Source organism: Botrytis porri (assembly GCF_014898465.1).
Source record: "Botrytis porri strain MUCL 3234 chromosome Unknown BPOR_010, whole genome shotgun sequence".
Classification (NCBI taxonomy): Eukaryota; Fungi; Ascomycota; class Leotiomycetes; order Helotiales; family Sclerotiniaceae; genus Botrytis; species Botrytis porri.
The window spans coordinates 130,448-157,545 of NW_024066084.1; the positions used below are offsets into that span (position 1 = coordinate 130,448).

Below are 27,098 nucleotides of genomic sequence, written 5' to 3' on the forward strand. Positions count from 1 at the left end.
TATCATCTATCATCATTCATTTACCACCTATCAATCCATTCATTCAATCTCCCATCTCCCCTTCTCAAATCTAACCCTCATCTCAAATCTAATCCTCCTCTCCTTCTCTCCTCCTCTCCTCCTGTCTCTCTCCATCAATCCAATCAATCAATCCATTCGTCAAACTTTCCCATCCCAGATCTCCTGCCCCCCCCCCCCCCAACAAATCGAAACTCCAACCCTCAAATCTAACCCTCAAATCTAACCCTCAAATCTAACCCTCAAATCTAACCCTCAAATCTAACCCTCAAATCTAACCCTCAAATCTAACCCTCAAATCTAACCCTCAGATCTAACCCTCAAATCTAACCCTTAAATCTAACCCTCATATCCTCACCACAATCATATCCCCTCCTCCCTCACTCCTCCCTCCATTCATCTCTCCTCTTCCTCCCAAAATCTAAAATCTATACTTCAGCCTTCTCATCTTCTCATCTTCTCATCTTCTCATCTTCTCATCTTCTCATCTTCTCATCTTCTCATCTTCTCATCTTCTCATCTTCTCATCTTCTCATCTCCTTATCTCCTTCAAACTCCAAACTCCAAACTTCCAAACCCAAAAAGATTCCCCTCCCCCTTCCTCCCATCTTCTTCTATCTCATCCCATCCCCTCCCTTCCCTTCCCCTCCCATCTCTTTCTCCCCCTTCAATATCACAACCTATTTCCCATTTCCCATTTCCCTTCTACAAATCCAACCCCAACCCGAGCCCCAACCTCACCATGCCTTACCCCTCACATCCCATACTCGCTCATTCAAACAAATCTATCTCAAGATCAATCAAAATTCACCCATCCACTCCGCAACTCCAACTCAATCAAATCAAATCATACAATCTTCGCAATCTACATAATTAACAATCTTCAAATCCCACATCAAACTACTACATTAAATTACTACATCAAATTCCTACACCAAACTATAAACTTTTCAACTATCAAACTAAACTTTTAAACTATCCATCCTAAACAAACTATATACAAAAGTTCTATATTACAAAAAAGATAAATATAAAAAATCCCATCATTCGTATACAGGGTATCATTGTATTTTTGTATAGAAGGCTAGGTAAATGCATATTCTTTCTGTTGCTTATTTTATGTCATCCCATTCCACTCCAACCCATCCGTTTTTATACCGTTGCTTTTCATTCCATGTCATCAAGGCCCAGCCGAGTCTCATAGGATTTCACATCATCCGAGGACCGATGTCATCCAGTGTCATCCGATTCCATCCGATCTCAGTCCATCTCATAATATCCCAAATTACTCCTGAAACCTGAAACACCCGTTCATCTATTCACCCAATCCTCCTTCTAACTCCATCAAACCCTTAACTCCTACCCACTTCCTCTCCTCTCATTTTCCTTCTCCATCTCCAACACAATCTTTCCCAACTCCTTCAAAGGCACGGGCTTACTCAAGAAAAGATTAATCCCACTGCTGTACGCCTCCCTTTGACTCTCGTCGCTAGCCAACCCAGTCACCGCCACAATAACACTTGCTTTCAAACCCTCTCTCTTCTCTAACCCCCTAATGTTTCGAGATGCCTCAAACCCATTCATGATCGGCATACTTATATCCATGAATATAATATCCGGTTTGACTCTCGCGTTTTGGTAGGTGGTTACTGCATGCAGACCATTTACCGCGCAGTAATATTGCACAGATAGTTTTTTCATACAGGCGATGAGAATCTTCATGTTGATGGTGTTGTCTTCTACGAGGAGTGCGATCGGCTTGTTGGTCAAGAGAATTCCGGATAGTGAGTGACTTTGATCTGGTTTGGCAATAATTGTGTTAAGGGAAGGAGAGGTGATTCGTCGTGGATTAAGAAGAGGCATTGCGAGGAAGCAACTATCGTTCCGGCTATTAGATCTTTCAAATATGGAGAGAAAACAATCTGCGAGCTTTTTGGGGCCGATTCTAGAATATTATTAGCCGTCTTCAAGGATTTCAATTGAGGAAGAATAAGAAATGTAGACCATGGGTAATGAAGATAAAACATACGGATTGCTGAGGAAATGTATATTTTGGTAGTTCTCGAATAACGTTCTTCTTTCAGATTGTTCAAAGCCTGTTAAAACAATCAAGTGCTTCTTCTGTGTATCATCTGTAGTTTTCGAGTAGAGAGTTTTCCAATGATTCTCTAATTCATAGAATTTTTCGGAAGTTACCATGAAGATATCTGCAGTCATTGCATCAAATTCAACAGCTTCACTAGGCTTCATTCCAAACCAATTCCTGGTCATCTTAGAGATTGCTGGACCCACAGATCTATCATGACTGGATTCCAGATATGCCTCTTTCTCAGGCTCAGGCGTTGAAATTTTCATTCCTATGAATACCAAGTCTAGACCATTAGTGTAACTTCTAGCTTTTTCGATATTGTTTGGCAAGCGAGTTAGGTCACCAAAATGTGGTTGGGACTTCTCTAGTTTGAGAACAACTTTTACAACTGTACCAGTGCCTTGGATGCTAAAAACATCGATTTTTCCATCGAGTGCTCTGACAATTTGACGAACAATACTAAGACCCAATCCAGCGCCGGGTGTCAAGCTGTCTTCCTGGGCAAAAGGAGTATATATTTGACGCTTTAGAAAATCTTCCGCAATGCCCTTACCAGTGTCACTGATCGTCAGAGTGATGAACGCTTGATTCATTCTTGAATTCTTCGGTGTGGCAGTCTTACATCCGAGACTGACTTTGATCAATCCTGATGTGGTATATTTTAAGGCGTTGCCAAATATATTCATCAAAATACGCTTCCAGGCCCCAGGTTGAGTCAGAAAAGTCCAGTTGGATTTGTGGTCTACGTCAAGAATTACAGATAGCGGCGCCGGTTCCTTTATTCCTGGAAAATCAGAACTGGTAGGTGAGTTTAGATAGTCACCATCAGTGTAAGCATCATGTGGATTCGAGTGAATAACATGAACATGCCCAGCATATATACCATTAATGACATCCTCGGTGATAGAGGCAATATCAAGATCCGAGGTCAAGCTGATTGTCCCATAGATCTGAAACTTCTCTGCTGGGATAGCCCTTCGTATCTTAGACGAGTTGCGTACCACTCTTTGTTCCGTCTTTTGCGCTGTGGTAAAGTTATTGATTTTTGCGAAGTCAAGTACATTGGTTAATGTATCAAGTAAAGTTGTAGAACAATGTCCAATTGTCTCCAACGCACTCCTTTGATAATTGCTAATTTGCGTATCTTGTAGAAGCTCGATCGATCCTTGAATTCCTTGTAATGGACTCCTCAATTCGTGACTTATAGATGATATCAAGGCAGTCTTCGTTTGATCGGATGCAACTATTTCTAGACGAGAGACTTCAGCCATGATACTGTTTCCGAAAGCAGCCACGTAATTTAGATCATCATCAAGACTGAGTACTCGAGTTGGATCTGAAGTCCAAAGCATAGTACTAGCAAACCAGCGCTCATTATGCGAATCCCACAATGGTAGAATCATTACGTATCTAGCACCGGGAAATATTCGTAGCATAGTTTGGCCTTCCAGAACCTTAGAGGATGCTTTCTTAACTATCGAGTTTTGAGGAGTTTCTGCAACAATTGATATTTCTCCACTCGGCGCAGCGTCGAGAAGATCATCTTCACTTGACGACATATGACCCCCTTCGTCAAATGCAAAAACTCTGCCATGAGGATGCCGCTTGAGAAGGCGGCGAACAAAATTTTCTTTGACAGTGAGGTGCTCTGGAGAGCTTGGGTCCCCACGCAATGTACAGCGTAAGGCTGTAGAATATGCTAGTACTTCACACATGCGTGTTTGTGAAGCCTGTACCTTCATGCCTGACCCCCTGTCATGATCTCTTCCATCAACACTATCCGAGGTATCAGGCCGCGAAGTTGTTTTCGAAGCATCTTCGCTGCTAGATATCTGTGCAGCATCATGTAAGCCAGCAATTCTCTCTTGGTTATGCAAAGAAGATTGGTGCCCAAAAGAGCTTTCTTTGGCATCAAAAAAAATTACGCCTTCCACATCTGTCGACTCACGTATGAGATTGCTAGCACGGGAAAGCATTCTTTTTAAAACTTCGGCTTTTTCGGAAGGAGATCGAGTTTTATTTTCGTTGATGGTTGTTTCTCTGGCTGCCACGGATAGAAGCGCTTGATCAGCAGACTTGAAGAATGAACTTCTGGGGGTTTCATTCGATGGAGAATCAGGAGGTATTTGGGGAGAATGATTGGGTAGATTAAGGGTGGATGGTTGATCGCGTTGTTCCCCAAAGTAAGGTGAGCTATCCCTCACTTCAACAGAGGAATGGTCATTCGATTCGTCATTTTCACCTCTCGGTCTGAGTGGCAGATCTTTGCGAAGATTACTCGTAGGTGAGGATGAGGTCGGCAGTAGAGGTATCGACTCTTCCATCTCTCGCAATTGATCAGCAGCCTCCGAAGTTTCATGGGTAGCTTCAGTAGCAACCGTCAGATTCCCTACGCTTGTTGTAGCGTGTGAATCTCTACCCCGAACAGATGTTTCACGATCATTTCGAGTGCGCAGCCACCAAGACTTAATGCTAGAATGACCTTCTACAAACAATCCTAGTCCCTTCACCATCTTCTCTCCTCTCAAATGGTCTCGCTTTACAGCAATGTTCTCAAGGTGCTCCATCACTGTATCAGTTATGTCTGTTAGAAATTCCATTTCTTCCGGCAACAATCCATTCCGAGGAAGATCATCAAACACACTATAAGCCCCTATGTCAAACCCTTCACGAGATCGTATGGGCACAGTAGCCACGAACCGTATTTTCGGGCATCCGATGATATCGGGGTCGTAGCGCAAGGTTTCGTTAGACAGATCGTTTATAACTTTGGGTATCACTTTAGGTCGAAATTCAGTATCGTCACGCTGACTCTCTGATCGCGGTGTATTTATGACCGCAGCACACAATGAGTCTTCGCGGGGTATAGTTCGTAAGCCTAGCCATAGGAAATCTCCATCATCGTGCACATCATCATTTTGTGATGATAAGGTCTTTGTCGACTCTGCCAAGATATATTCATGTGTACGATCGACGAGGGAAATCATAGCCCGCCTTGCCTTTAGTCGCAAAGCGCCGAGTTGTGCAAAGGCATTGAGTGCCCGATCCGATGAGGAGAATGCCTTGGGGTAGATTTTTGCACTTCCTACATCTTTATCATTTTGTTTGGGCGGGGGAATGAGGGGTGCTGCGAAGGGGGGAAGATATCTAGACAATCAATTATTAGGATTGAATACGAGTCGAAAGGATAAGAAAGATTCCAATCACTAACTTATAAACTTCTCGTACTCTTTGAATTTCCGACACCCTAATAGATGTTTCCGAACTGAACTTGGTGGGCATCGCAGTTGGGGAGGTGACTTAATGGAATCTCTTCACAAGCGTCATGCTCAAGTATGAATGTACAATTGATCAGAAAGGGCAAACTCTACCCACTGCCCGCTTTACCCCGGTGGGAAGGTAGCCAGGACAGTCGGATGAGATTGGATGAGCAAATGAATGAATGAATGAATGAGTGAATGAATGAGTGAGTGAGTGAGTGATTGAGTGAGCGAGTGAATGAATGGTAACATAAATGAAGTCAAATTAGCATAGGGCGACAGGTTGTGGTGCGAGTTATCATGAAAATAATGAGAATTCAATGACAAGGAAGTTATTAAGGTTAGCAAGATCCAAAAAAGATTGTAGTATCGGTGGTATCAGTGGTATCAGTAGTAGCAATAGCTAGGTAGTAGCTAGGTATAAGGCGGCGGAGATCTTGGAATCTTGATTGGACCGATCAGTTGAAGTGGATGTAGTCTGGGAAATAAAATCTGTATATTGATCGCCGGCGATGGCATGGTGAAATTGTGAATTCGATCAATGGAGTTTCTTGGTAGTTCGAGTAGTCTGAGGTTAGGTAGATAAGTAGATAGACTGAGTCGAGTACTCGGCATAATAATAAGTACGAAACGTTACAGAGGAAATGATAATCGGTGGTTAGATCTTTTTTTTGGGGGGGGGGGGGGGGTTTTTGGTTTTTTGCCTTCTTCTACGAACTACCAAGAGCCGGGCAGGATGGAATGAGAGGAGTGCTTTTTGGAGGTGGCTTGTGGGTGGGCTGGTGGGGGCTCATGGCTGGTGGATAATGGCTGGTGGATTATGGCTGGTGGATCATGGCTGACAGATTGGATAATGGCTGACAGATAATGACTAATGAATTGAGTAGAAATCAATTGATACATGAGAACTAATAATTGACGGCTGAGAGATGATAGCTGATGGATGGCGACTATTGGATAATGGCTAATTACATTAATACATAATCATTGATAAATAATAGTTGATAGTTGATAGCTGCAGGTGATTGATGATGGCTGCCCAGATGAATGATGGTTTGTGGCTTGTGGCTCGTGGCTCGTGGACTAGAATGTGGCGTGGCTAATGTCGGTAACCTTGGAATCATCATTATACTTTTACTTTTAATGAAGAACATCAACCATTTCCATTTCCATGGTCGGAAGTTGAAACAGTGTCGCAGGATCCAGACTAAACTGTACATCATCAACCTCAGCCTCAATGGTTCAATATGGAACATGGTATTATGGTAACTCTGATCATAACCTTACCTCATTTCAGCAATTGTTTATCTCGATTACATCAATAACCTTAATCCCAACTCAACTGCAACCCCACAATCCGAGCTTACCTACCTAGATATTCGAAGTTCAATGAATTCTTGATCCTCTATACGTCTACGACTTTACATGCTTGATGCGGGCAGGGTACAGTGCATACAGAGGCCTGGGTTTTGTTTAGCCATCAGCACATTGCATCGATTAAGGGGGAAGACATACTATGATACGCGTAACTATCACCTTATTGAGTAATCGATGGTTAACCATGACTTGAATACTATATAGCACATTCCATCTCCAAAGGTTCCTGTTTATCTGAGGAATCCTATCTCATGATGTCCTACCACCTTGAGACTTCATGACTTCACAGCTACAGTGGAAGTTTAGAGAATGAAGCTTCTAGCACATTCTATCTCGAAATGTTCCTGGTTACTTGAGGAATTCTATCTCGTGGAGTTCTACCACCTTTAAACATCACGACTTCACAACTATGATGGAGCTTAGAGAGTGCAAGCTTCACATCAAACATACTTCATAGCTTACTATGTAAAAGCAAAATTACTCAGATTCAGTTTCTATCTACAAACGATTCGACGGTTTTGCCCGCGCATTGGCAGTCTACACTCAATCTTCTAAAGTACATGGAAAGAACCTATCAAGAGCGCCACGAGCTCTAGCGAGCCATTGAAGTCATTGCTTAAGAAAAGACGTCCTGCAAACATCCTCCTCTTCATCATGATTTTCTATCATTCACCCTAGTAGGCTCAATAGAGGCTCCTCGTTGGTAGGAAGCTCCAATGGGGTTTTGGCCACGTTTACATTAAATGGCACAATCGTGGTATCCGACGACTTGTGGGGTTGTTTCTTATGAGCAAACAACCCAGCTAGATACTTCAACCACAAAGGAGTAGAAGCTGTGATTGTCGCAGAGTGGTCTAGTCCCGGATATCTCATCAAATGTGCAACATTTCCTGCATTCACAGTTGCCTGGAATGACTCCAAGGTAGTTTGAGGGAGAACTGAGGTATCGTTCCAGCCCTGGATGATCAATATTGCCTTCGAAGCCCAATCACCTTGTGCTGGTGCGTTCATGTCCTGGAATTTTTTGAGTAATTCATCAGTCGCAGGTGTTCCATTAGCGACTGCGTACTGGTCCCGTCGCAAGTCTAGGGAGAGGCCCATAGAAGATAAAGTGCATGACTGCATGACATCGGCCAACTCCACCCGCTTTCTCATCGCATCGGCCAACAATGGTGCCGTGTCATTGGGAAAGGTTGCCTTGAGGCCGTAAACAAGCTGGCCAAGTTCGGCAGTAGCGACAAATTGATGAAAATCAGGACGAGGGATTATGCTTTTGAACGTCTCGACTGACATGTCATAAAGCTTAGATGCGGGAGATATGGCGACTGTTCCAAGATATCCAGAGCTTTTTTTCTGTACAAGAGGATGCTCCGATAGCTTCCATACGGCGCCACCACCTTGAGAATGTCCTAGACTTGCCCATTCTTTTGTGAACATACCAGGAAATGCTTTCCGAGCTGCCTGAACGGAATAGTATATATCATTGGCATGGGCCGTGAAAGCAGAGTATTTGTGTAAGGTATAGTTGTTTCCGAGACCGGCATAATCCGTGGCTACAACAGCATTGCCACCGTAAACCAATTGGGCCCAGCTATTATAATTAAAAAGATTAGTGGAAGACGAGGGTGCGCATCCTCGATGAACACCAATTGTACCGTGGGCAAACGCGACAAGTGGAAACTGGCTCCCATTGGCTGGGGAGGCAAAAGGAAATGCTATAAAGCCACTGGATGGGACGATAGTACCATCTAAGTCTTTAGAAGTATACTGAAATCGGAAAGTTGCAATGCCATCGGGTATGTCCAGGGTAGAGCTATCGACAGGCTGCATTTTCAGAAGATCACCTGGAGCAGAGGAAGAGAAATTGATTGGTGTGCTGTAGAAATCAAAGTCGAATTCTGTACCTGTGGTTTCGAGGTCGGCAGGATTAGATACGGATAGGATTGCTTGACAGGATGCATTGCATCCATATGATTCGAGCTCGGCTATACTGATATTGAAGTTTGTAGCTTGACCGGTTGCTGATCGCGCTGGTAATGCCAGAAATAGTAATGAGATAATTGTAGTGGCGAGCATGATGGGAGAGCGAGTCGAGTATGTACAGTTTGATGGAGATGGTGATAGGAAGTAGATGAGATAGAAAAGAGTGTCTTTATATATACTGAGAGGTTTAGCAGGGGATCCTCAGATCCGAACCCGCGGCATTAAATTCATGTGTACTTACTCCTTTCATGGAATTGGAATGGTAATGGGAATTGATGATCGTCATTCATTTCCAATTACCTACCTAGTATACCGGTATTTGTTTATAATAAATAATCCAAAATTCTAATAAAAGATACCTACCTACCCACCTACCTAGGTAGTATGTATTGCATTGCATGACCGATAGAAATATATACAGGAATGAATCCACTTCATTCACAAGGCCAGCCAGCTCGTTCGTACGAATGGGCGAACGAGAACCGAGGTTTAGCCGTCGTATGGACAGCCGAGATAGGTTGTCGTATGGACGTGAAGGATTATAGGTGTTCGCTGAGTCTATGCGTATGGGCTGAAATGTGATGTAAATGTTATGTTTTGCTATGCAAATGTAAATGCAGATGTAATGCAAGACAATGGATCTCGAATTGAGATTCATATAGAGTCGGATTGTAGGTGTTGCTGTACGAAAGGTATTTGTGTTTTTGCGAATTGATTTCGGGGATTGATTCCTGAGATAGATTTTTTGATTTCACACTGTACTGTGAGATGAATAAAACCGGTTATCATTTTCTTCTTCAGCTTCGTTTGGGAGTAGAGTTTTGGGTATCAGGCTCGACGAAATTGGTTACTGATTTTTGGGATTGAGAGATGATGGAAAGTTAAAATTGAATAGTGAGAATGAGAAAGAGAATGAGAAAGAGAAATTCTGGAGAACTTAGTAAATGGAGATACGGATTTGGTGGCATATTTGATCGTTATTTTTCGAAGGTGGGATATCGGAGTTTATGTGATTTCGATTTGTATATGTAGAGAGGAATATTTGAGATGGGAAGGGAAAGAACTGTGTGGATGCTATGCTGCTTCGAACAATTATTTTATATGAGCAAAAAAAAAACTCCTCTGATAGGTTCAGTTTAGGAATGTGGAAGCTGGAGAGTGAAAGTTAGCTGCTTGGCTGGATGGTCAATATGTCTGCATAGTGAAGTATTCTAGCGCGGGATTTATTTCCATAGTGGTCTACTTATTTCCCAATTCACATAGCGCTCATTAGACGCGGCGGCTAGAGACTTCAGACTAGAGATGCGAAAGTACAGGTCAGTCAGTTCCAGCACAGGCGTCCACATACTTTTGACAACAGAGCCATCGGTTTCCTCTCTCCCCTAAAGGCTGGGCAGAAGAACACCTGCAGGATAGGATTCAATGGGTTGCTCAATCTTTCATCGTCCATTGATCGATTTCATTCAAAATAGTGCCATCTATATGGACTAATCCACCTCCGTCATAGTCTCAACCCCCAAAGCTATTAGTAGCTCGAGCTTTCCAGGCTGCTGAGCCGGCGAGATGTTCATAATCTTGGCTGCAAATGATAGAATTGTACCAAGGATTCGTACTCTTGTAGTGAGGGAAAGACATTTGCTGGTTTATGAGCGGATATATGTCCACGCAGAGGAAGAGTTTCCAACTGAGCCGGGTACCGAGTTTTCGGTGAAGACTTCTGGTGTGTGGATAAAATATGCGGCTGTGATATCGCCCTGTGAGGTGTTTGTCTGAGTTTCTCGTAATTTGTATCACTCGTACCATGATTCCCATCTCGATAGGAAATTTCTCTGGAAGTTTTGATAGCAGAACCATGTAAGTAGCAGCAACGAATCGATACGACTACAGCGCGCCACTGGTGTAAGTGATCGCGCTATAGAACTAACTGCTGAAGCGAAATTGCTGCGGTTATACACAAAGCGCTCTTTATTGGAGACTTTGCGGAGAGCTTACCTTTTAAATCGTATTTTTGTCTAGAGTTTCAATTCTCCTGGTAAGCTTGATAGGATTTTCTCGCAGAGCCGTTGGGATCTCAGTAGTCTTCTCAATCTTTCTGTATCATTTCAAGTATCCATCATACTAACGTCGAGTGCTTCATTTTCTTCCATTCTTTCTTCTCTTGATATGTTGAGGAGGAGGGTTTTTGCATCAAATGAAGTTCCAATATCTTCGGTACGCTTGCGACTCCGAGCCTTGTCGCGTATCTAAAGAAAGGGGTCATCTTGGTATATCCTCCATTCCTGACCGTTGCACCGCCGCACATTGTCTTCGCCTCTAGAATAATTAGAGCTTTGATTCTGTATGACTCTATTTGATGTACCATTCAAGCTCTCTTGATTTAGTATCTAAGAGTGATATAAGTAATTATGTCATAGCAGAATAGTAATTGCTGATTCAATAACGATTTGTTGTAATTCAAATATATCTCCTTTACGAAGTTTTGATTATGATATTGAGCTAACCCCCAAGTGGGCTTAGTTGTTGGGAGATCTGCCATATACTAGGCTTAATGTGATTGAGTAAATTCCGAAGTTACCGACTGGAGATAAGTATCGTCACGGGTAAAACCCAGTTCCGATGTGATCGCTCATGTGGACATAGATAGTATAAATATGCTTTCCACGAGCGTTGGGCCCTTGATCTCGTAGGTGTAGATTCTAAGAGTAATTGTACTCTGCTCTCGCATTTCTTCTCAGGCAAAGTATCACACACTCTCAGAATCTTGGACCATGCGTTTTCATGACACTTTGTTTGTGGGAATTACCACTGTCATTTCTCTATGCGCAGCGTTTACACCGCCAGCTTTTAATTCAGCCAACTTGACCAGCCTAGGTCTGGATTCCCTTGATCCGGAAATATATGCCCAAATTCTAGAGCTAGGCGAGACCTACGGAGGCGTTAATAAGTGTCAATTGGCAGTGAGTGTTCTGTTTCACGATTCACTTCATGAATACGATATCGGTTAATCACATTTTTATCAATTTAGTGTAAAATTCTCTCTCTCCTCTCTCCCACCAAGCTCACAACCCCGTCGTCTCCATCCTATGCACCCCTCCCATATTGGTCAGTTCAACAAGCCGAAGTCGTACCGAGCTGCCGTTTCGATGTTACAACTCCTCAAGATATCTCTACAACTATCAAGATTTCTCAACTGACGGATTGCCCTTTCGCTGTGAAAAGCGGGGGGCATGCTTCATTTGCTGGAGCATCGAGTATACAAGGTGGTATCTTGGTCAATCTGCAAAAATTAAATACAGTTCAATTGAGTGCAGATAGAGGAACAGTAAGTATCGGACCTGGAAATACATGGTATGATGTCTATCAAGTGTTAGATCCATTGGGAGTCAGCGTAGTAGGAGGAAGGGAAGCCGGAGTGGGAGTGGGAGGACTTACACTTGGCGGTGGAATATCTTATTTCTCCGGCAAGTACGGATGGGCTTGCGATAACATTCTCAATTACGAAGTTGTTCTCGCAGACGGCAGTATTGTCAATGCATCTCCAACATCACATCCAGATCTCTACCAAGCCCTTCGTGGCGGATCCGGTACGAACTTCGGGATAGTAACGAGGTTCGATGCATTTGCATTTGAACAAGGACTTTTATGGGGAGGATCCAAATATTACAGTTTGGCTTCCAATGCTTCACTCTTTGATGTGTATTCTCAATTTATTATTGATGCACCGACTGACGACAATGCCCATTTATATATTGGTTGTGGATATGTACCAAGTTTGGGAGGGTTTGTGACGTTTAGTGGACCTGTGTATGCAAAACCGGTGGCAAATGCGACAATTTTTAAAGCGTTGAACGACCTTGTAAGTTTGGGTGGTGCGACGGGATTAGCGAGTATGGAGGAGTTGTCGGTGTCAATTAATCAGACGGCTTTTTTGAGGTAAGATATTGTCGTAATATGAGATATTGGGTGTCGTTGTGCTGATATGTTTTTAGAGAAACGTAGGTGATCTTTCCTTCGATCGTTGTTCGCGTTACCAGATAAGCGATATATGCAATCCTCCGCGGATCTAAGATGAACGCTAGCATCCTGCAATTACTATGTCTTATTTTCATTGACTCTTCTGATTGAAAGCATATATACATATATCTGTTAAGAAGACGAGATGAAAGACCTTCTTACACCTCGGAAGTCTTTTCTTACCAATACCTAGTATTTATGATCAGTGCTAACATACCAAATTCTCTCTTGTTCTAGATGGAAAACAGTCACTTTCAAAAATAACGCCACTCTTTTCAAAAAGATTCATGAGATCTTCGTGGAAGAAGCGAATGGCGTTGTAGACGTACCAGGAATTATGCCATTTGTTGCATTTCAACCTCTTTCACTTAGTATTATTGGACATATGCAGAAAAGGGGCGGGAACATATTGGGTTTAGAGACGGAAGGAGGTCCGCTTAGCAGTAAGTGAAGAAAGAGATAATATGTGCAAAGGGGACAAGGCGAGAGGTAACAGGGGAGCAGGGGAGGAGGAAGAGAGGACATGGACAAGAGTCGAATCAGAAAGAAGCTAACAGAAGATAGTAATGAACCTTAATTGGGGATGGGAAAATGAAGAAGATGACGAGAAAGTTTTCACGGTATTGGATCGATTTGTAGAAAGGGCTGTTGAGTCAGTATTATCCTTCCTTATTTCGTTCTACTTTTCTTCAAGATCCATCTAACCATGATAACTGACACTGTGCTTGTGGTAGTTTGGCAAAAGAATGGGGACTTGATGATCGGTTTATTTATATGAATTACGCAAGTAAAGAACAAAACGTTTTTGGTGGCTATGGAGAGGTTAATGAGAATAAACTCAGGGATGTACAAAGAAAGTATGATCCCGAGGGAGTCTTTAAAAGGTTGCAGCCGGGGTATTTCAAACTTTGACTGGAGAATGATGGATGAGGACGGTCGGTAGATTCGGCGGGTGGAGTAATGAAAATCGGCAATGCACGTAAGATTACAAGACTTGCTATTTTGGGAGATCTAGATTCAGCGGCTTTTTAGCTTAATCAAATTATCTTACATCTAGACTTTTCTCTATAACCATTCTCATGCAAACAATCAGATCATTGGATCTATGCAGATCCCGAAAGGTCTAGGCGCGCAGCCGTTCAATGGCCATCATCTGGGTAACCTACCACAACATGAGAATTGAGCCTCATGCTTGAACTATTCGATATTCTCATCGACAAGCCACTGAACATATCGATTCATCTTTAATACGACAGGTTCACGTTACATTTCTCATGTGAGTCAAGCTTTTTATTCGCGCTTGTCGTTTCATCCACTCATTTTCGGGTTCGCTAAACACATCCCCTGAAATTAATCCTAGCCAATCAAATGATTCACAACGCGATTCTTTCAGACGAGATAATTTTACTAAGCGCCAACGTCATGTTTGAGCTATATGTTGTGTACTTTGCATTTATTGGATGAGGAAAGTCGAGTGGAAACCAGATCGAACTGTAGTTAATCGTACAGCAAACTGACCAGTTGTCTATTTACCTGTCGATCTGATGGAGTTCTGGAAAAGCGCCAAGTTTGCAATGCAATGCACTTAGTGGGTTTGGGTCGCATTCCCGGTCCTCTTTATTGAGATTTCGAGTATATAGAATGAGTCGAGACTTTTGGTAACATGATTTCAGTTTCCATATTCTACTCATCATTCGTTTTCCTATTTTCAATTCCATTCATTGTTTCGTGTCTTGTCTGTCGTTGATTATTTCCTTCTCTTTTTTTTTTGTTCACAAATTTCTTTGCTAAATTGTTAATCATTAATTTTGATACTCAAAACTTGCAATCTTTCCCATCTTTATCAGTATATAAACCTGGTCCACATCTAGCTTTTCCTTTCCTCCTAAAAACTCTTCCCACGAAATATTTATTAAAAGATATCATCTCTACTATCATGAAGGTCTCACCTCCGCTATTTCTTTTTAGTACCATTTTTCTTTCTCATCTTGGTGCGGCTGGTCCGTTGTGGCGCAATGGAACAAGTAGGAAGTAAGTGCTCTTCTCTTCTACCCCATGTCACTTTTTGAGAGGGTTCCGCGTTGGGTAATTCTAATTTGGCACTAGTTTTATACGAGGTGGTGAAAGGAAAAGAGATAGTGTTACTCCCATCGCGATCACTATTTTACCTGGGACGGTCACTTCTTCGATAATCAGTACTACAGCTCAACCCGAATCCACATCGTCAATAGAAGGAATCACCACATCCAGTACGAGTGCAACGACTCTTTCCTCACAGTCGAGCAGCACTTCAACGACGTCTGTGGTACAATCAACTGAGGGATCGAAAACGACGGAATCGAAAAACGCGACGGGTACTTCTAGCACGTCATCAGATGAATATAACGAATCAAAGACGTCATTGAGCCCTGCTACATCTTCCTCCCAGCTACTTTCTTCAATCATATCAAGTACAGGAGGTACAGCCCCGGCACGATCAAGTCAAGTTTCAAAAACCAAAACCAGAGATGGAAGCGGAATTCCAACAGCAACAGAACTAACATTGACGATTACTCCACCGTTGAACACGGCGCCTACCGGAAAATCTTCTACGCAGAGTGAAGCATCAAGTCAGGGTACATCTGATTCACAAGCGAGTTCTTCCTCCTCGAGCCAGGTTTCTTTGCAGACTACAACATTTGCGCCTCTACCTACGAGTTTACCTGAGAGTAATCTTACGGCGAAAGTTTCCTCAATATCATTAGATAGTTCGACACCATCAAGTCTGAATTCTGTTCAGAGTACGACATTCCCACTTCTTCCAACTACCTCTTCAAAGGCTACTGCAACCCCAAAGAGCTCTTCGGGTGAGACTTCTGAGGGGTTTTCGTCAGCAACTTTGACATCAGTACTGACGTCAGTGTCGGGTGTATCAGTCGCACCATTTGGTACTGGAAATTCAAGCACGGTAGCCACGGGAATCCCGCAAATCTCCAGTAATTCGGGTCTGAGTTCCGGACCCACGATTAGTATTACAACGAAGGCTTCTGGAGTCACTTCTCAGAGTTCTGTAAGGGAAACACTGTCACCCATAACGGTTCTATCGAGTACTGCTGGAGCCTCAAGTTTAGTGGAAAGTGTCTTATCGACGAAGGAGACTTCGAAGGTTACGGCTCAACCGCAGAGCACAATCACGCCGTCTAGTACGTCGGTTACTCAAGCGCCAGGCTCTACCACAGGAACGTCTGAGCGGAGTGTTACTCCCCAAACTTCAATGACGGGAGATGCGTCTCAGGCGACATCGACTGATTCTCTACAAACGACATTTGTATACGTAACCACAATTGTGCCATCTTCGACTCTAGGAGTTGTCCCAACCTCTACCACAGGAACATCTGAGCAGAGTGCTACTCAAAAATCCTCAATAACGGGAGATTCATCTCAGACTACATCGAGTGATTCTCTGCAAACAACATTTGTATACATAACCACAGTTGTTCCATCCTCAACTATTGGAGTTATCCCAAGCTCTTCATCTTCATCTACAACCTCGACTTCATCTATACAAGTGAAAACCACAAAATTCGACTCCTCCACATCATCATTCTCTTCGGTAGCAACAACTATCAAAACGTCTGAGGTCTCTTCGTTTTCCCCATCCTCAGAGCCACAAACTACAATTTTCCCCGAACTACCCACTACACAACCTGCTAGCACCGCAGAAATCCTCCTAACAACCGTAACACCATCAACAAAAACAAGAGAGTCATCTTCTAGCACCACAAGGATACCTACCTCTACATCCTCCATCAAAGAAACCGCCAGTCAAGAATCTATCCCCGCACCTACAACCCAAAGAACCACAGTCGAAATCCCCAAAACTATAGAAATAGCCAGCACCATAATCATCAGTATAAACACCGCAGATTCGAACAACGGTGCTGTGACAGCATTAACTATTATTCCCGTTACTGCTGGATCCGGTTCAAAATCTAATTCTAGATTTGGTTCTGGCAACGGCGCTCCCAAAACCACAAGCAACGAAGGAAATAGCGGCGCAACGACATCTATAACCATCATCAACGCTAGTCCTACAGCTTCCGCAACAGCGGGTGGTAATGGTTTGGCACAGACTACACCTTCTCCTTCTTCTACTGCTCAGACTCCTGTTCGCACATCTATAGCTACAAGTGTGAGTGATGATGGGCGGAGAACAACGACGTTGAGTATTCGCCGCCGAAGGAAACGAGTACGATTACTACTGCGCCAGTAGCGACGAGTATGAGCGCGGCGGTGAATGTTTGTTTGGGAGTGGGAGGGGATGGGAAAATTACTAGTATGAGTAGTTGTGTGGGTGGTGCGACGGAGACGCAGACGGAGACGGTGAGTGTGAGTGTCACGGTTACGGCGAGGGAGACGGTTACGGTTAGGGGGTAGGGTATAGGGATGTGATAGGGGGATGTTTCGGGGGAAAGAGGGAGGGGGTTGGAGTAATGAGATAGAATGAAATGAATGAATGGACGGAAAGAGAAAAGGGGGGAGAGAAAATTTGATAACTTGGCGTTTGGATATTGGATTGAATAGATGGGGTAGTATGTAATGGACTGAAGGAACAAGTTTGGTTTCTTAGGAAATTTGATGAGACGATGAATTGAAGAAGGGGGTCTGGGGTATTATGTGAAAATTGTATGAATTGACGGAATGTCAAGAGCTTGAACTAGGTATTACAAAATTTGTTGGAGATTCTGAAGCATGTTTCCATCAGATTGTTGATCTTTTGGGAAATGTGTGAGTTGAGATGCACGGGTATGGTGTTGTAGTTACTAGTCACCAATAGCTAGTCGTTTATGTAAGCTTTATGCAATTTCTTTTCTCTAGCTTTGCTACTGGATAAATTTTGATTTAGATATGGTTTGTACCAGATAGGCTACATATTAGTAGGTATCCTTTCTCAAAACCCGAGACGACTTTTTCTCAACACGGTGCACATTATCAACAGTTCCCACCAGCAGTTCGTTCCCAACATCTCAATATCATTGCACAACATCCAACTTCTAATCCAGTCCAATTCAACCCATCACAAAATCTCCGTCCCATCCTGACCATCATCCGCATGATTATCAAACCATCTAAATATCTCCTTTGCCTCATGCGTCATATGTCTAACCGGCTCATCCAGCGGTCTCCTCAACTCCCCAAACTTCTCCAACGGCACCGCAATCTCATCATGATACTCCAGAATCGCCTCAAAGTCCCTACACTTATGATTAATATTGAAGTCCGGCACCGCATTTTCCTGCATATCCACCCAATAATGACCATACGTATCCACATTTCCCTGACACATTAGATTCTGCAATAACGCATACACGCAATGCGAAGCATGCAATTGGTGGTATTTCCCCATTTGTTCATCGGGGGTAGTAGTATGCTACGTTCCAGTAGAGATGCATGCGTAGCCGGTTGAGACAGTGGATTTGATGGAAGACGTCGATGCGGCCGATGAAGGCGTCGGGGCCGAATCCAAAGGATTCGGGAAATTTGGCATAGAGATCGGGGTTTTTACCCTGGTTGAGAAGATCTTGTCGGGAGAGGGGAATAGGATTTGAGTCTCGATGCGGGCCCATGCTGCGTCGACTTCGGGGGATGGAGGTTGCCGGTAGATGGATTCGTTTTCACGTTCGAGAAAAGTGCCGTTGAGTCGCCAGGTTGAAAGCGGAATGTCGATCGCGTCTAGAATTGGAGCTGTGGTTTTCTTAATAAGATATTCTTTCAGTGCTGGAGATTTTTTGCATCTTACACTTTTCGGAGACTTGCTTCAACGCCCAATTTCGCTCTTTTCCGCCTGGAACTTGCTTCCAATTAAGCATAGCTGCTGTAAACAAGTACAAAGACAAACAAAAGAAAAGACCATTCAGCCAGCCCAGACATCTCACAAATGAGTGATGCTTATAGCAAGTATCTGTGTCTCCCTTTTCAGCATTTTCTAATGATTCATCGCCGACAGAAAAGCGGTTGAGAAGCCCATCTTCATCTTGATATTCAGTATCCGAGTTTACACGTGAGGTATCCAATTCTGCATATGTGAATGGCTTATTGTACTTAAACATCTGTAGTATGCGTTGATTGAAACCCATATTGAAGAACGGAGAGGTTAGAGATTGATGAAGTGAGAAGTGAAGTGCGGATAGGAGAGGAAATGATGGAGTAGCTGTTTTCGAACGGAATGTGGTAGATGGTATACTGTAAGTTATACAGTTAATGCGTATGATATAACATCATAAACTAGGAATCGGGTGCTGCACTTCGGATTGTGTTAAATAAGTGATGTTTATAAAATCGAAATTTCTTCTCTCAATACTAACCACCAGTTGGTGTATAGACTAATAGGACACTGCAAAAATATACTCGCAGATATCTCTCGATATATTACTCGTAGATTCTAGAAGTTGTTATAATTACTTATAACGTAGTTTATCAGTGCATACACCACTTTTACCTCAATTTACACTTTCAAACCTATATTATTCAATAATAATTGAATCAATTGATTAAAATTATTCAGAATCTAATAATTTAGAATTTATTATATTATTTTGATAGGTTCTTATATTATAACCTATCTTTCCATATTTACTATAATATTAAATAGAAGATACTTCCTTATTGAATTTACTTTCTTTTTGATATTCGTTATATTGAATTTGAATATCAACTTTTTGCTAAGATAATATATCAAAAGCTTTTTATTCGATAAGCACTCCTCCTTAATATAATTAAGTTTTTTATGTGTCGATATTTACTTAATACCTTATTCACTACTTGAAATATATAAATCTCTATATTTAAAAGTGTATTTTTATAAGCTAATTGCTTTATATCTTTAGTTAGAGCTAATATAGTTTCAAATATAAATATAAATAAGTTTAATTAATAATAAGTTATTCAAGATTTAACTAATATTAATTAAAAAAAAAGCTTTAGTTGGGTTGTAAAGGGTTTAAGAGATTCATTAATCTAGATCGAAAAAGGGGGGGGTAGATGTACAAATTCGAATATCTAATTTCGAGAGTACAGCTTTAGGATTAAATAGGATTAAATTTATTCCTTGAAATCCTGATTTCATATTTTAAGAAGTAATTAATTCCTTGTATATAGCTTTAAAAGCTATAAAGAATTTAATCTTCAAAATATGATTAATATATACCTTAATAAATCCATTAATTTAATCATCATATAAACGTTTTAAATTACTAAAACAATCAACATTAAATAATTAAGTTAAATGACTTGAATACAATAGTAAATATAAATATATAATATTATTCTCTTTATAGTATACTTAAAAAGCTATTGATTTGTGATTTTTATACCCATCCAGCACTAACATTCGATATTTACCTTTTCTTCGATTCTTAATATACTTATCGAAGTATTTTAATTATTCTAAATCCGTTTTATTATTTGTTCATTTATTAAATATAAATTTAATAGCTTAGTTTATAGGAAGATTGATTTCGATATATTAATTAAAGAGATAAACCTATCCTTGAACTACTAGAAATAAGGGAATAATTTTATCCTCTTTATTTCCGTATATTATTACTATAGTCTATTCTCGATTACCTAACTGTACTGATTTGCTTCTACCACATTTCTTAGCATTAATAACAATCATTATTACATATATAATTCCTATCATAAAGCCTATTTCATTGAAATTATAGAAATCTCTATCCAAAATATCATATTTTGCTCGCATATTCACAATTAATCGAAATTATTTTTTAAAAAGCTTAGAATTCTTATAAAAAACTTTTTGAAAATTATAAACATAACTAAAATATATCTTTAATTTTTTATATCATTTTATAAATCAATATGCTCAAAACTTTTTAACAGTTTTTTTTTCTTTCGATTTGAGAATATAATTCGCTATATCTTCTACCCCTTTAAGTTTAGGAGAAAAACCTTTCGAATTCATATCAAGAATATATGAAATAATCACTTACTCTTTTACTTTAATAAGTTTCAGATTTTGTAATCGAAATTCAGTTGTAGGAGTTATTCTATTTATTCTTTGAATAAGTATTATATATGTAATATTATATAATTTAACAACCTTTCAAATCAAAAGTTTTTTGTCTTTTTTAATAGCTTCAATAGCTAAAAGTATTCTCCCTTTTTTATTATTCGATTATATAATAAATGGTTGATAAATCGTATGTTGAGATTGAAGAGTGTAAATTAAGGTAAAAGTGATGTACATATTGATATGGTGCATATACTGATAAACTACGTTATAGAATAAAACAATTAAACCATAAATTCTGATATCAAACAACCAAAAAATGAATTTGTTATAAATCTCGATGATTGGAAACTGTCCCGTCAATCCATATGCACCCACTAGTGATTTTGTTCACTTTAATAAGACCTTTATTCCTTTTGAGTTGCTTTTTTATAAAGCAAGTAGCTATATTAGCTCATTTTTAGGAGAAGATGTTGACATGATACTCATACCAGGTTCTTTCCATGATGCATCGAATAACTGATAGCAAAATGAACATTATTGACTTAAATTCTAGTTGATATAAGCAATTACTTGCCAATAGATCCTAATTCTCATTTGTAACCACCTCATAATCAACACTAAACCCCCAATATTCAACCATCTCAACACGCTACACCTACCCACCATAACTCCCTCCCCGCATTCTCTCTAGATAGGAGAAAACCACCCTCCTCTCTTTCAGCTAGCAAAAGAAAGCCACATAATGCACGATTATCTCGATCCACGATCCACGAATATGCAAGCCAACTTATGCAGATAGGGATATGCACGACGATATCTGCAGTCCCGGAATCGAGGGTTCGGCTAATTTCTCCCGTTCGCGTGCAAACTTTTGTGTTTCGCGAGAGGTCGTACAGAGTGTGATTTGGACTTTTAGTTGGATGAGAAGGGTTTTTTTTAGATAATTATCTACCAGTAGATTAGGATATCATTCCTTGTATCTTTGGTTATCTTGTAAAGTGTGGATGAGCTCTCCAAGTGTAGATTTGGCGTTTCCGCGGAATGACGACTTGACATTTTTTAGACTCGGTTTTAATACGGAAGCAATTGATTAGTAGCAGAGAACGAAGATGAAGATATCTCAGAATCCGTATCTCAATTAGCTGCTTGCTAGATGTGGAAGCTACGTCATTCGTAAGTCAGATATAGATACTTGAATAGCAACCCTGTTTGTAAGTATCATATTTTATATACGGAATACATGGATTGGTGATAGATCAAAGCCGTGTAGAGATACACGGCAGTAGTAGTATCAGCGGCATCATAACAAACTTGAACTGTTTTAAACAAATGCTATGTAGACCGTGTAAACACCATCTCCTCTCCTGGACATACCCGAAACGCTTGTAGTGAAGTCACTTGCCCAAATTGCTTGCGGCCTATAACAGCTATACAGAGTGACATCAATTCTAGCCACATTAAATCACTCAGCAGAAACACAAGTTAGATCAGTGTGTATTTCTCCTGTCAGTGATAATAAAGGGTGTCTTTCCACCCCTATCCTAACTAACCCTGCTTCCTCCCCACGTAATCCCCATTTGCACGCCCACACCTTCTCCATATATTAATCTCATGCTCCAGTTTCACTCTTGCTTTCCGATATATAACCCCAATCAAACCAAGTCTATTCTCGTAAAAGTAAGAAGCCACTTATACATGCAGATATATATCTAAAAATGACATCTAGGTCATTATTGACAAGGATTGCTTCAGCAAACACAAACAACGGAACAGTGATAAAGAAACAGTTAAATGAGGTATTTCTTCAACATCTGCTTCGCCACAGTTTTCGTCGCAGCGGAGATTTTTGAAAAGTCTCATTATTACCTGTTTCGACATCCATGTAGTGGTTTCGACAAACCTCAATTTACCGATATGCTTTGAAAGGATACTAGGATCTAATTCACGATTTTGTAATCTTACATATTTCTGGCTTCTCAAATCGGGGATGCGTTTTATTTTACTTGCCGAAGATATAATTCGATAGATTCAACGACTCATCGTCACAAATTACGCGGTGATGCATACAGTTGTATGTCTAAAAACGTATTACAACACTTCCATTTGCGGGGATGGTCTTATCTTGTATGTATGAATGAACGAAAAGAATAGATCGACAGCTAGATAACAGTGAGTTACAATACTTGGAAGTATGTAACTCTATAGGATAGTCTTGTGCAGCACTTTCGGATCTCCCCGTTCGCTTTGTGGGTAGACCAAAAAGACTCACACATTCTCATTTATTTGAAGTCAAAAGATATCTATATAAACAGTCCATAACTAAAAGTCTATAACTAAAAGTCTAACTTTACTTCTCTCAATCGTTCAATCACATCAATCCTTCCAAGCCAACCTCCAACAAGCCCACCCCGAAGCCCAAACACCCCCAAAACACCTCTCTAAAATGGTTCGCATGACCATAATCCTGGCTACAGCCATTCTCAGTCTCGCATATGCAGCACCTCTGAGCCCTATTCAAGGTCTATATCACACCCTTCCTAGAAACAAAAAAATCATCACTGACTAGAAGCAGAAGAAGTCAAAGCCCGAGGTGTGTTGGATGCTACATATGCTCAACTGGATTGGTTTATGGCTAAACGTGATCCAGAGCTATCTTATGTGAATAGCCGCGCTGCGGAATTGAGTTATGTGGTATGTTTTGTGAGGGTATTGTGTGGTATTTAGCTCATGGGAGTGTAGAATTCGAAGCGAGAACCAGAACTTAGCTATGTTAACTCAAAGCGTGAGCCAGAGTTGAGCTATGTGAATTCCAAACGCGAGCCAGAGCTCAGTTATGTGGTTAGTTTGGCACTTCCCATTCTTTGGTACGCCCCTATTGACAGATTTTCAGAACTCCAAGCGAGAGCCCGAACTCAGCTATGTCAACTCCAAACGAGAACCTGAGCTTAGCTACGTGGTATGCTCATCAATCCCAATCCCAATCCCAATCTCCATCCGATCCACTAAAACATTCTCTTCAGAACTCCAAGCGGGAGCCCGAACTCACTTATGTGAATTCGAAGAGAGAGCCAGAATTGAGCTATGTGAATTCGAAGCGTGAAGCTGAGCCTGAGCTCAGTTATGTGGTTAGTTTGGCACTTCCCATTCTTTGGTACGCCCCTATTGACAGATTTTCAGAACTCCAAGCGAGAGCCCGAATTGAGCTATGTCAACTCTAAACGCTCACCCGAGCTAAGCTACGTCGTACGTCCCGCAACCCCCCCCTCCCTTCTTCTCCTTCTCCATACCCCGCCAACTCCCCTAATACTAACATTCTCTCCTCAGAACTCCAAGCGAGAGCCAGAATTGAGTTACGTCAATTCCAAGCGCGAGCCTGAACTCAGCTACGTTAACAGCCGCCACACCCACAAGGAATAAGATTCCTCATCTCGTCCCAATCCCCAGATCTCTGTATCCACATCAAAGAGATCTATCCATTATTAGTGACTTCACAAGGGGAGAGAGACTATATTCATGGATCCGTGAGCGCGCGTGCGAGAGATACAGAAACAGAAACAGACCTCGGATTCGAATTGGAATCGAAATTGATAATGCCTATCCATCTATTTAGCTATACGAAGAAATGGAATTTCCATTGATTTCCTTACACCCCAGAGCAGGACAAATTGAGACCCTGCATACATAGTCTACAGTATGAGTATTCCTGATTCTCGTATCTCATCTGTTTCTCGTGATATGATCCCGTCAATGAAATATGTATGTCCTTTCCTATGCAGAAAGAAGAAAGCAAAATCCCCTCGATTTCTCACTCTTCTTCGATTATCATCTCTCATCTCCTTCCCGTCATTTTGCTTTCAAAATCAAAGTACTACGCATCAACAATGGGGATGGATCACAGATTCCAAGTGCCTGGCTGAACCATTTCCTCATTGAAGAATATGTATACATGTACATAGAAACACATACATCCCCATCCCATCCCCATGCTATCCCTCAACTCTCCAACCCCCCTTAAAAAAATCCTCCACTCCCAATCCATCCCGCTAACTTCAACCACATGGTCCACGTCACAGCACCTCCCCAAACCTGAATTCCCCACCCCATCTCGAGCCTCCCCTTTTATCATACTTCTACTCCACGCACCACATCACACACAACCAAACATAAACACACACTCTCTCATAAACTCTACAAACAAACACCCTCACACCCTGACACCTACCAGAAAACCAAAGAAATCGAACAAACTTTCCACATTCAATCCCATTCCATCCCATCTCAGCTCTTCAATATTGCTCATTCAGATCCACACCACACACCCTTCCTTCAACCACAATGTAAGATTACATTTATACTAAATTTATGAACTCCCATAAATCAAGAACCTCTCCAGCTCCCTTTAACCTCCATCTCCATCTCCACCTTCACCTCCACGCCAAATCTCAAGACCCAAAACCAAACCCAAACCACAACCACAACCAATTGGATTACATCATTTCCCCCTTTCCCCTTTCCCCGCCTCCGCCCCTCCTCAAAAAAGAGGAAAGAACAATAATTCTACTCACAGAAGAGATTGATTCTTTTCAAACATCAAAGAGATTATCAAATTTAATCATTCTATACCTATCTACCTCTCTACCCACTCACTCACTCACCCACCCACTCAATCCCTCAAACCCAAAAAAGAACAGTCACGGACAGAGAAAAACGATGCCCTCAAAATCACCAGAACCCTTCAGACAACACTCCCTCTTTCCACCTCTTCCCACCTCCTCCCCTCTTTCTACTCCCTCTACCCCCCGCAAAAAAAGATCCAAAAAGAATACAAAGATCAAAATACACAACCCAAAACCTAAAACACAATCGCCATCTCCACAGCACAGCACATCTTCTCATACCTACCCACCTACCTACCTACCTACCTAGTAATCCTCCTCTCCGATATCATATTTCCGAGTTTCCTTATCCGTATATCTGTATATCCATATACACACACACACCAAGTACCATACACTATCCAATCCCCTATCCATCTACACCCCGCCCCAATCATCTCATCTCGTGACCAATCCTTCTCAGCTACATTCGAAATTCCCCACTGCCACCCACCCACTCATTCACTCAATTAATAATACTGACTCATTTAATACTCCTTCTCCACTCAAGACCATTCCCATTCAACTATATCCCAATATCCTATTTCAAACCCGATTCCAACTCAATTAACAATAGAGCAATATCACTTATTACCCATTCCTCATCACCCATTCCTCACTACTATTCCTCACTATCATCCCAAGCACCACAACCACAACCATAACCATAACCTCTCCACACATCTCCCAAAACCACAACCCCAACCCCAAACCATCACACAATGCACAAAAACCCCACACAATAACCCCACACATGAAACCCACACACAAAAAGACCATCAACATCCCACATCAAAGCACTTACGTACTTAGTATAATCCACACACCACACACCACACACCATCCAATTTTTCTATCCTCCCCTCCTTCCGTCCTCCCCTCCTTAATAAACACACACACCACCCTAATCAATCCAAATCCAAATCCAAATCCAAATCCAAACCCTCACCTGACCACCCTCGTATATCGTATATCCCATCTTGCATCCCATCTCGCATCTCGGACATCGTATAGAGTATAGCAGATCGTGTACGACAACCCCTCTCTACGCTCCCTTCTCTAAAACTCCCCCTCTAACTTTCAAACCTACACATTCGTTCATCCATCCCAATAACCTAGATTCTCCAAGTTCGCCACTTCCCTCTCCCCTCTCCCCTCTCCCCTCTCCCCTCTCCCCTCTCCCTCCTCCTCCCCCTCCCCCTTCCTCAAACTCATCATCTCATCTCATTTCTTCGCCTCCCCTATCCATCTCATCTTCTCTCATATCAACCTACGTAAAGCACAGCAAGGTCACTATTCAATCAAATCATCAAAGTATTCATAAACCCACTTATTGCAATTCAAATGAATCTTTATTCTCATTTCTTATGCTTCACTTCTTACCTCGTTTGAAAAACAAAAGATGATGACTAATTATAATTGATTACATATCCTTTGGTGAGTTTCACGTGCTTTCTTCGTCAAAAGTTGAAGAAGTTACACAAACCAACTCTTCCATCCCTATCTTCATTACTACTTTCGTGAATAACGCCTTTCCTTCCCCTATAATGTAATGGACAGAAACATTTGAACGCCCAGTCTAATGCATTAAAATGATCATAACCTTACTGCCGCAACTTTGCCCCTAGTATGCGGAGATTGGCGTTCCGATAATAAAAAATGGTGAGAAGGTAGTGTGAAGATTGGTG

General features: G+C 41.5%; 7 protein-coding genes across 7 annotated transcripts; 3 read left to right on the plus strand and 4 right to left on the minus strand.

Moving 5' to 3' along the window:
- Window positions 1–1,377: 1,377 nt before the first annotated feature.
- EAF01_007522 (uncharacterized protein) lies at window positions 1,378–5,389 on the minus strand (the record flags this gene model as incomplete). The annotated part of the gene is made up of 3 exons (XM_038915778.1): window positions 1,378–1,963; window positions 2,048–5,254; window positions 5,319–5,389. The coding sequence occupies 3 exons, from the start codon at window positions 5,387–5,389 to the stop codon at window positions 1,378–1,380; spliced, it is 3,864 nt and encodes a 1,287-aa protein (XP_038768249.1).
- Window positions 5,390–7,413: 2,024 nt separating this feature from the next.
- On the minus strand, window positions 7,414–8,820 carry EAF01_007523 (uncharacterized protein; the record flags this gene model as incomplete). The annotated part of the gene is made up of 1 exon (XM_038915779.1): window positions 7,414–8,820. The coding sequence occupies one exon, from the start codon at window positions 8,818–8,820 to the stop codon at window positions 7,414–7,416; it is 1,407 nt and encodes a 468-aa protein (XP_038768250.1).
- Window positions 8,821–10,722: 1,902 nt separating this feature from the next.
- Window positions 10,723–10,987, minus strand: EAF01_007524 (uncharacterized protein; the record flags this gene model as incomplete). The annotated part of the gene is made up of 2 exons (XM_038915780.1): window positions 10,723–10,819; window positions 10,851–10,987. The coding sequence occupies 2 exons, from the start codon at window positions 10,985–10,987 to the stop codon at window positions 10,723–10,725; spliced, it is 234 nt and encodes a 77-aa protein (XP_038768251.1).
- A 401-nt stretch (window positions 10,988–11,388) lies between these two features.
- Window positions 11,389–13,795, plus strand: EAF01_007525 (uncharacterized protein). The gene is made up of 6 exons (XM_038915781.1): window positions 11,389–11,684; window positions 11,753–12,660; window positions 12,717–12,722; window positions 12,979–13,184; window positions 13,306–13,393; window positions 13,476–13,795. The coding sequence occupies exons 1-6, from the start codon at window positions 11,496–11,498 to the stop codon at window positions 13,651–13,653; spliced, it is 1,575 nt and encodes a 524-aa protein (XP_038768252.1). The 5' UTR covers window positions 11,389–11,495; the 3' UTR covers window positions 13,654–13,795.
- Window positions 13,796–14,677: 882 nt separating this feature from the next.
- EAF01_007526 (uncharacterized protein) lies at window positions 14,678–17,184 on the plus strand (the record flags this gene model as incomplete). The annotated part of the gene is made up of 2 exons (XM_038915782.1): window positions 14,678–14,772; window positions 14,848–17,184. The coding sequence occupies 2 exons, from the start codon at window positions 14,678–14,680 to the stop codon at window positions 16,991–16,993; spliced, it is 2,241 nt and encodes a 746-aa protein (XP_038768253.1). The 3' UTR covers window positions 16,994–17,184.
- A 967-nt stretch (window positions 17,185–18,151) lies between these two features.
- EAF01_007527 (uncharacterized protein) lies at window positions 18,152–18,857 on the minus strand (the record flags this gene model as incomplete). Its single annotated transcript, XM_038915783.1, has 2 exons — window positions 18,152–18,465; window positions 18,521–18,857. 2 exons carry the CDS (start codon window positions 18,855–18,857, stop codon window positions 18,152–18,154), a joined length of 651 nt encoding a protein of 216 aa, XP_038768254.1.
- Window positions 18,858–23,198: 4,341 nt separating this feature from the next.
- Window positions 23,199–24,172, plus strand: EAF01_007528 (uncharacterized protein; the record flags this gene model as incomplete). Its single annotated transcript, XM_038915784.1, has 7 exons — window positions 23,199–23,274; window positions 23,328–23,446; window positions 23,495–23,593; window positions 23,646–23,711; window positions 23,776–23,880; window positions 23,933–23,998; window positions 24,080–24,172. The coding sequence occupies 7 exons, from the start codon at window positions 23,199–23,201 to the stop codon at window positions 24,170–24,172; spliced, it is 624 nt and encodes a 207-aa protein (XP_038768255.1).
- Between the last annotated feature and the right edge of the window lie 2,926 nt (window positions 24,173–27,098).

What these genes read in the sequence shown, in the direction of transcription:
- EAF01_007525 (XM_038915781.1), top strand. Translation starts at nt 11,496, where the DNA reads ATGCGTTTTCATGACACTTTGTTTGTGGGAATTACCACTGTCATTTCT. An exon ending in GGAAGGAGGTCCGCTTAGCA is followed by an intron (nt 13,185 to 13,305) that starts GTAAGTGAAGAA and finishes AACAGAAGATAG; the next exon opens with TAATGAACCTTAATTGGGGA. An exon ending in TTTGTAGAAAGGGCTGTTGA is followed by an intron (nt 13,394 to 13,475) that starts GTCAGTATTATC and finishes TGCTTGTGGTAG; the next exon opens with TTTGGCAAAAGAATGGGGAC.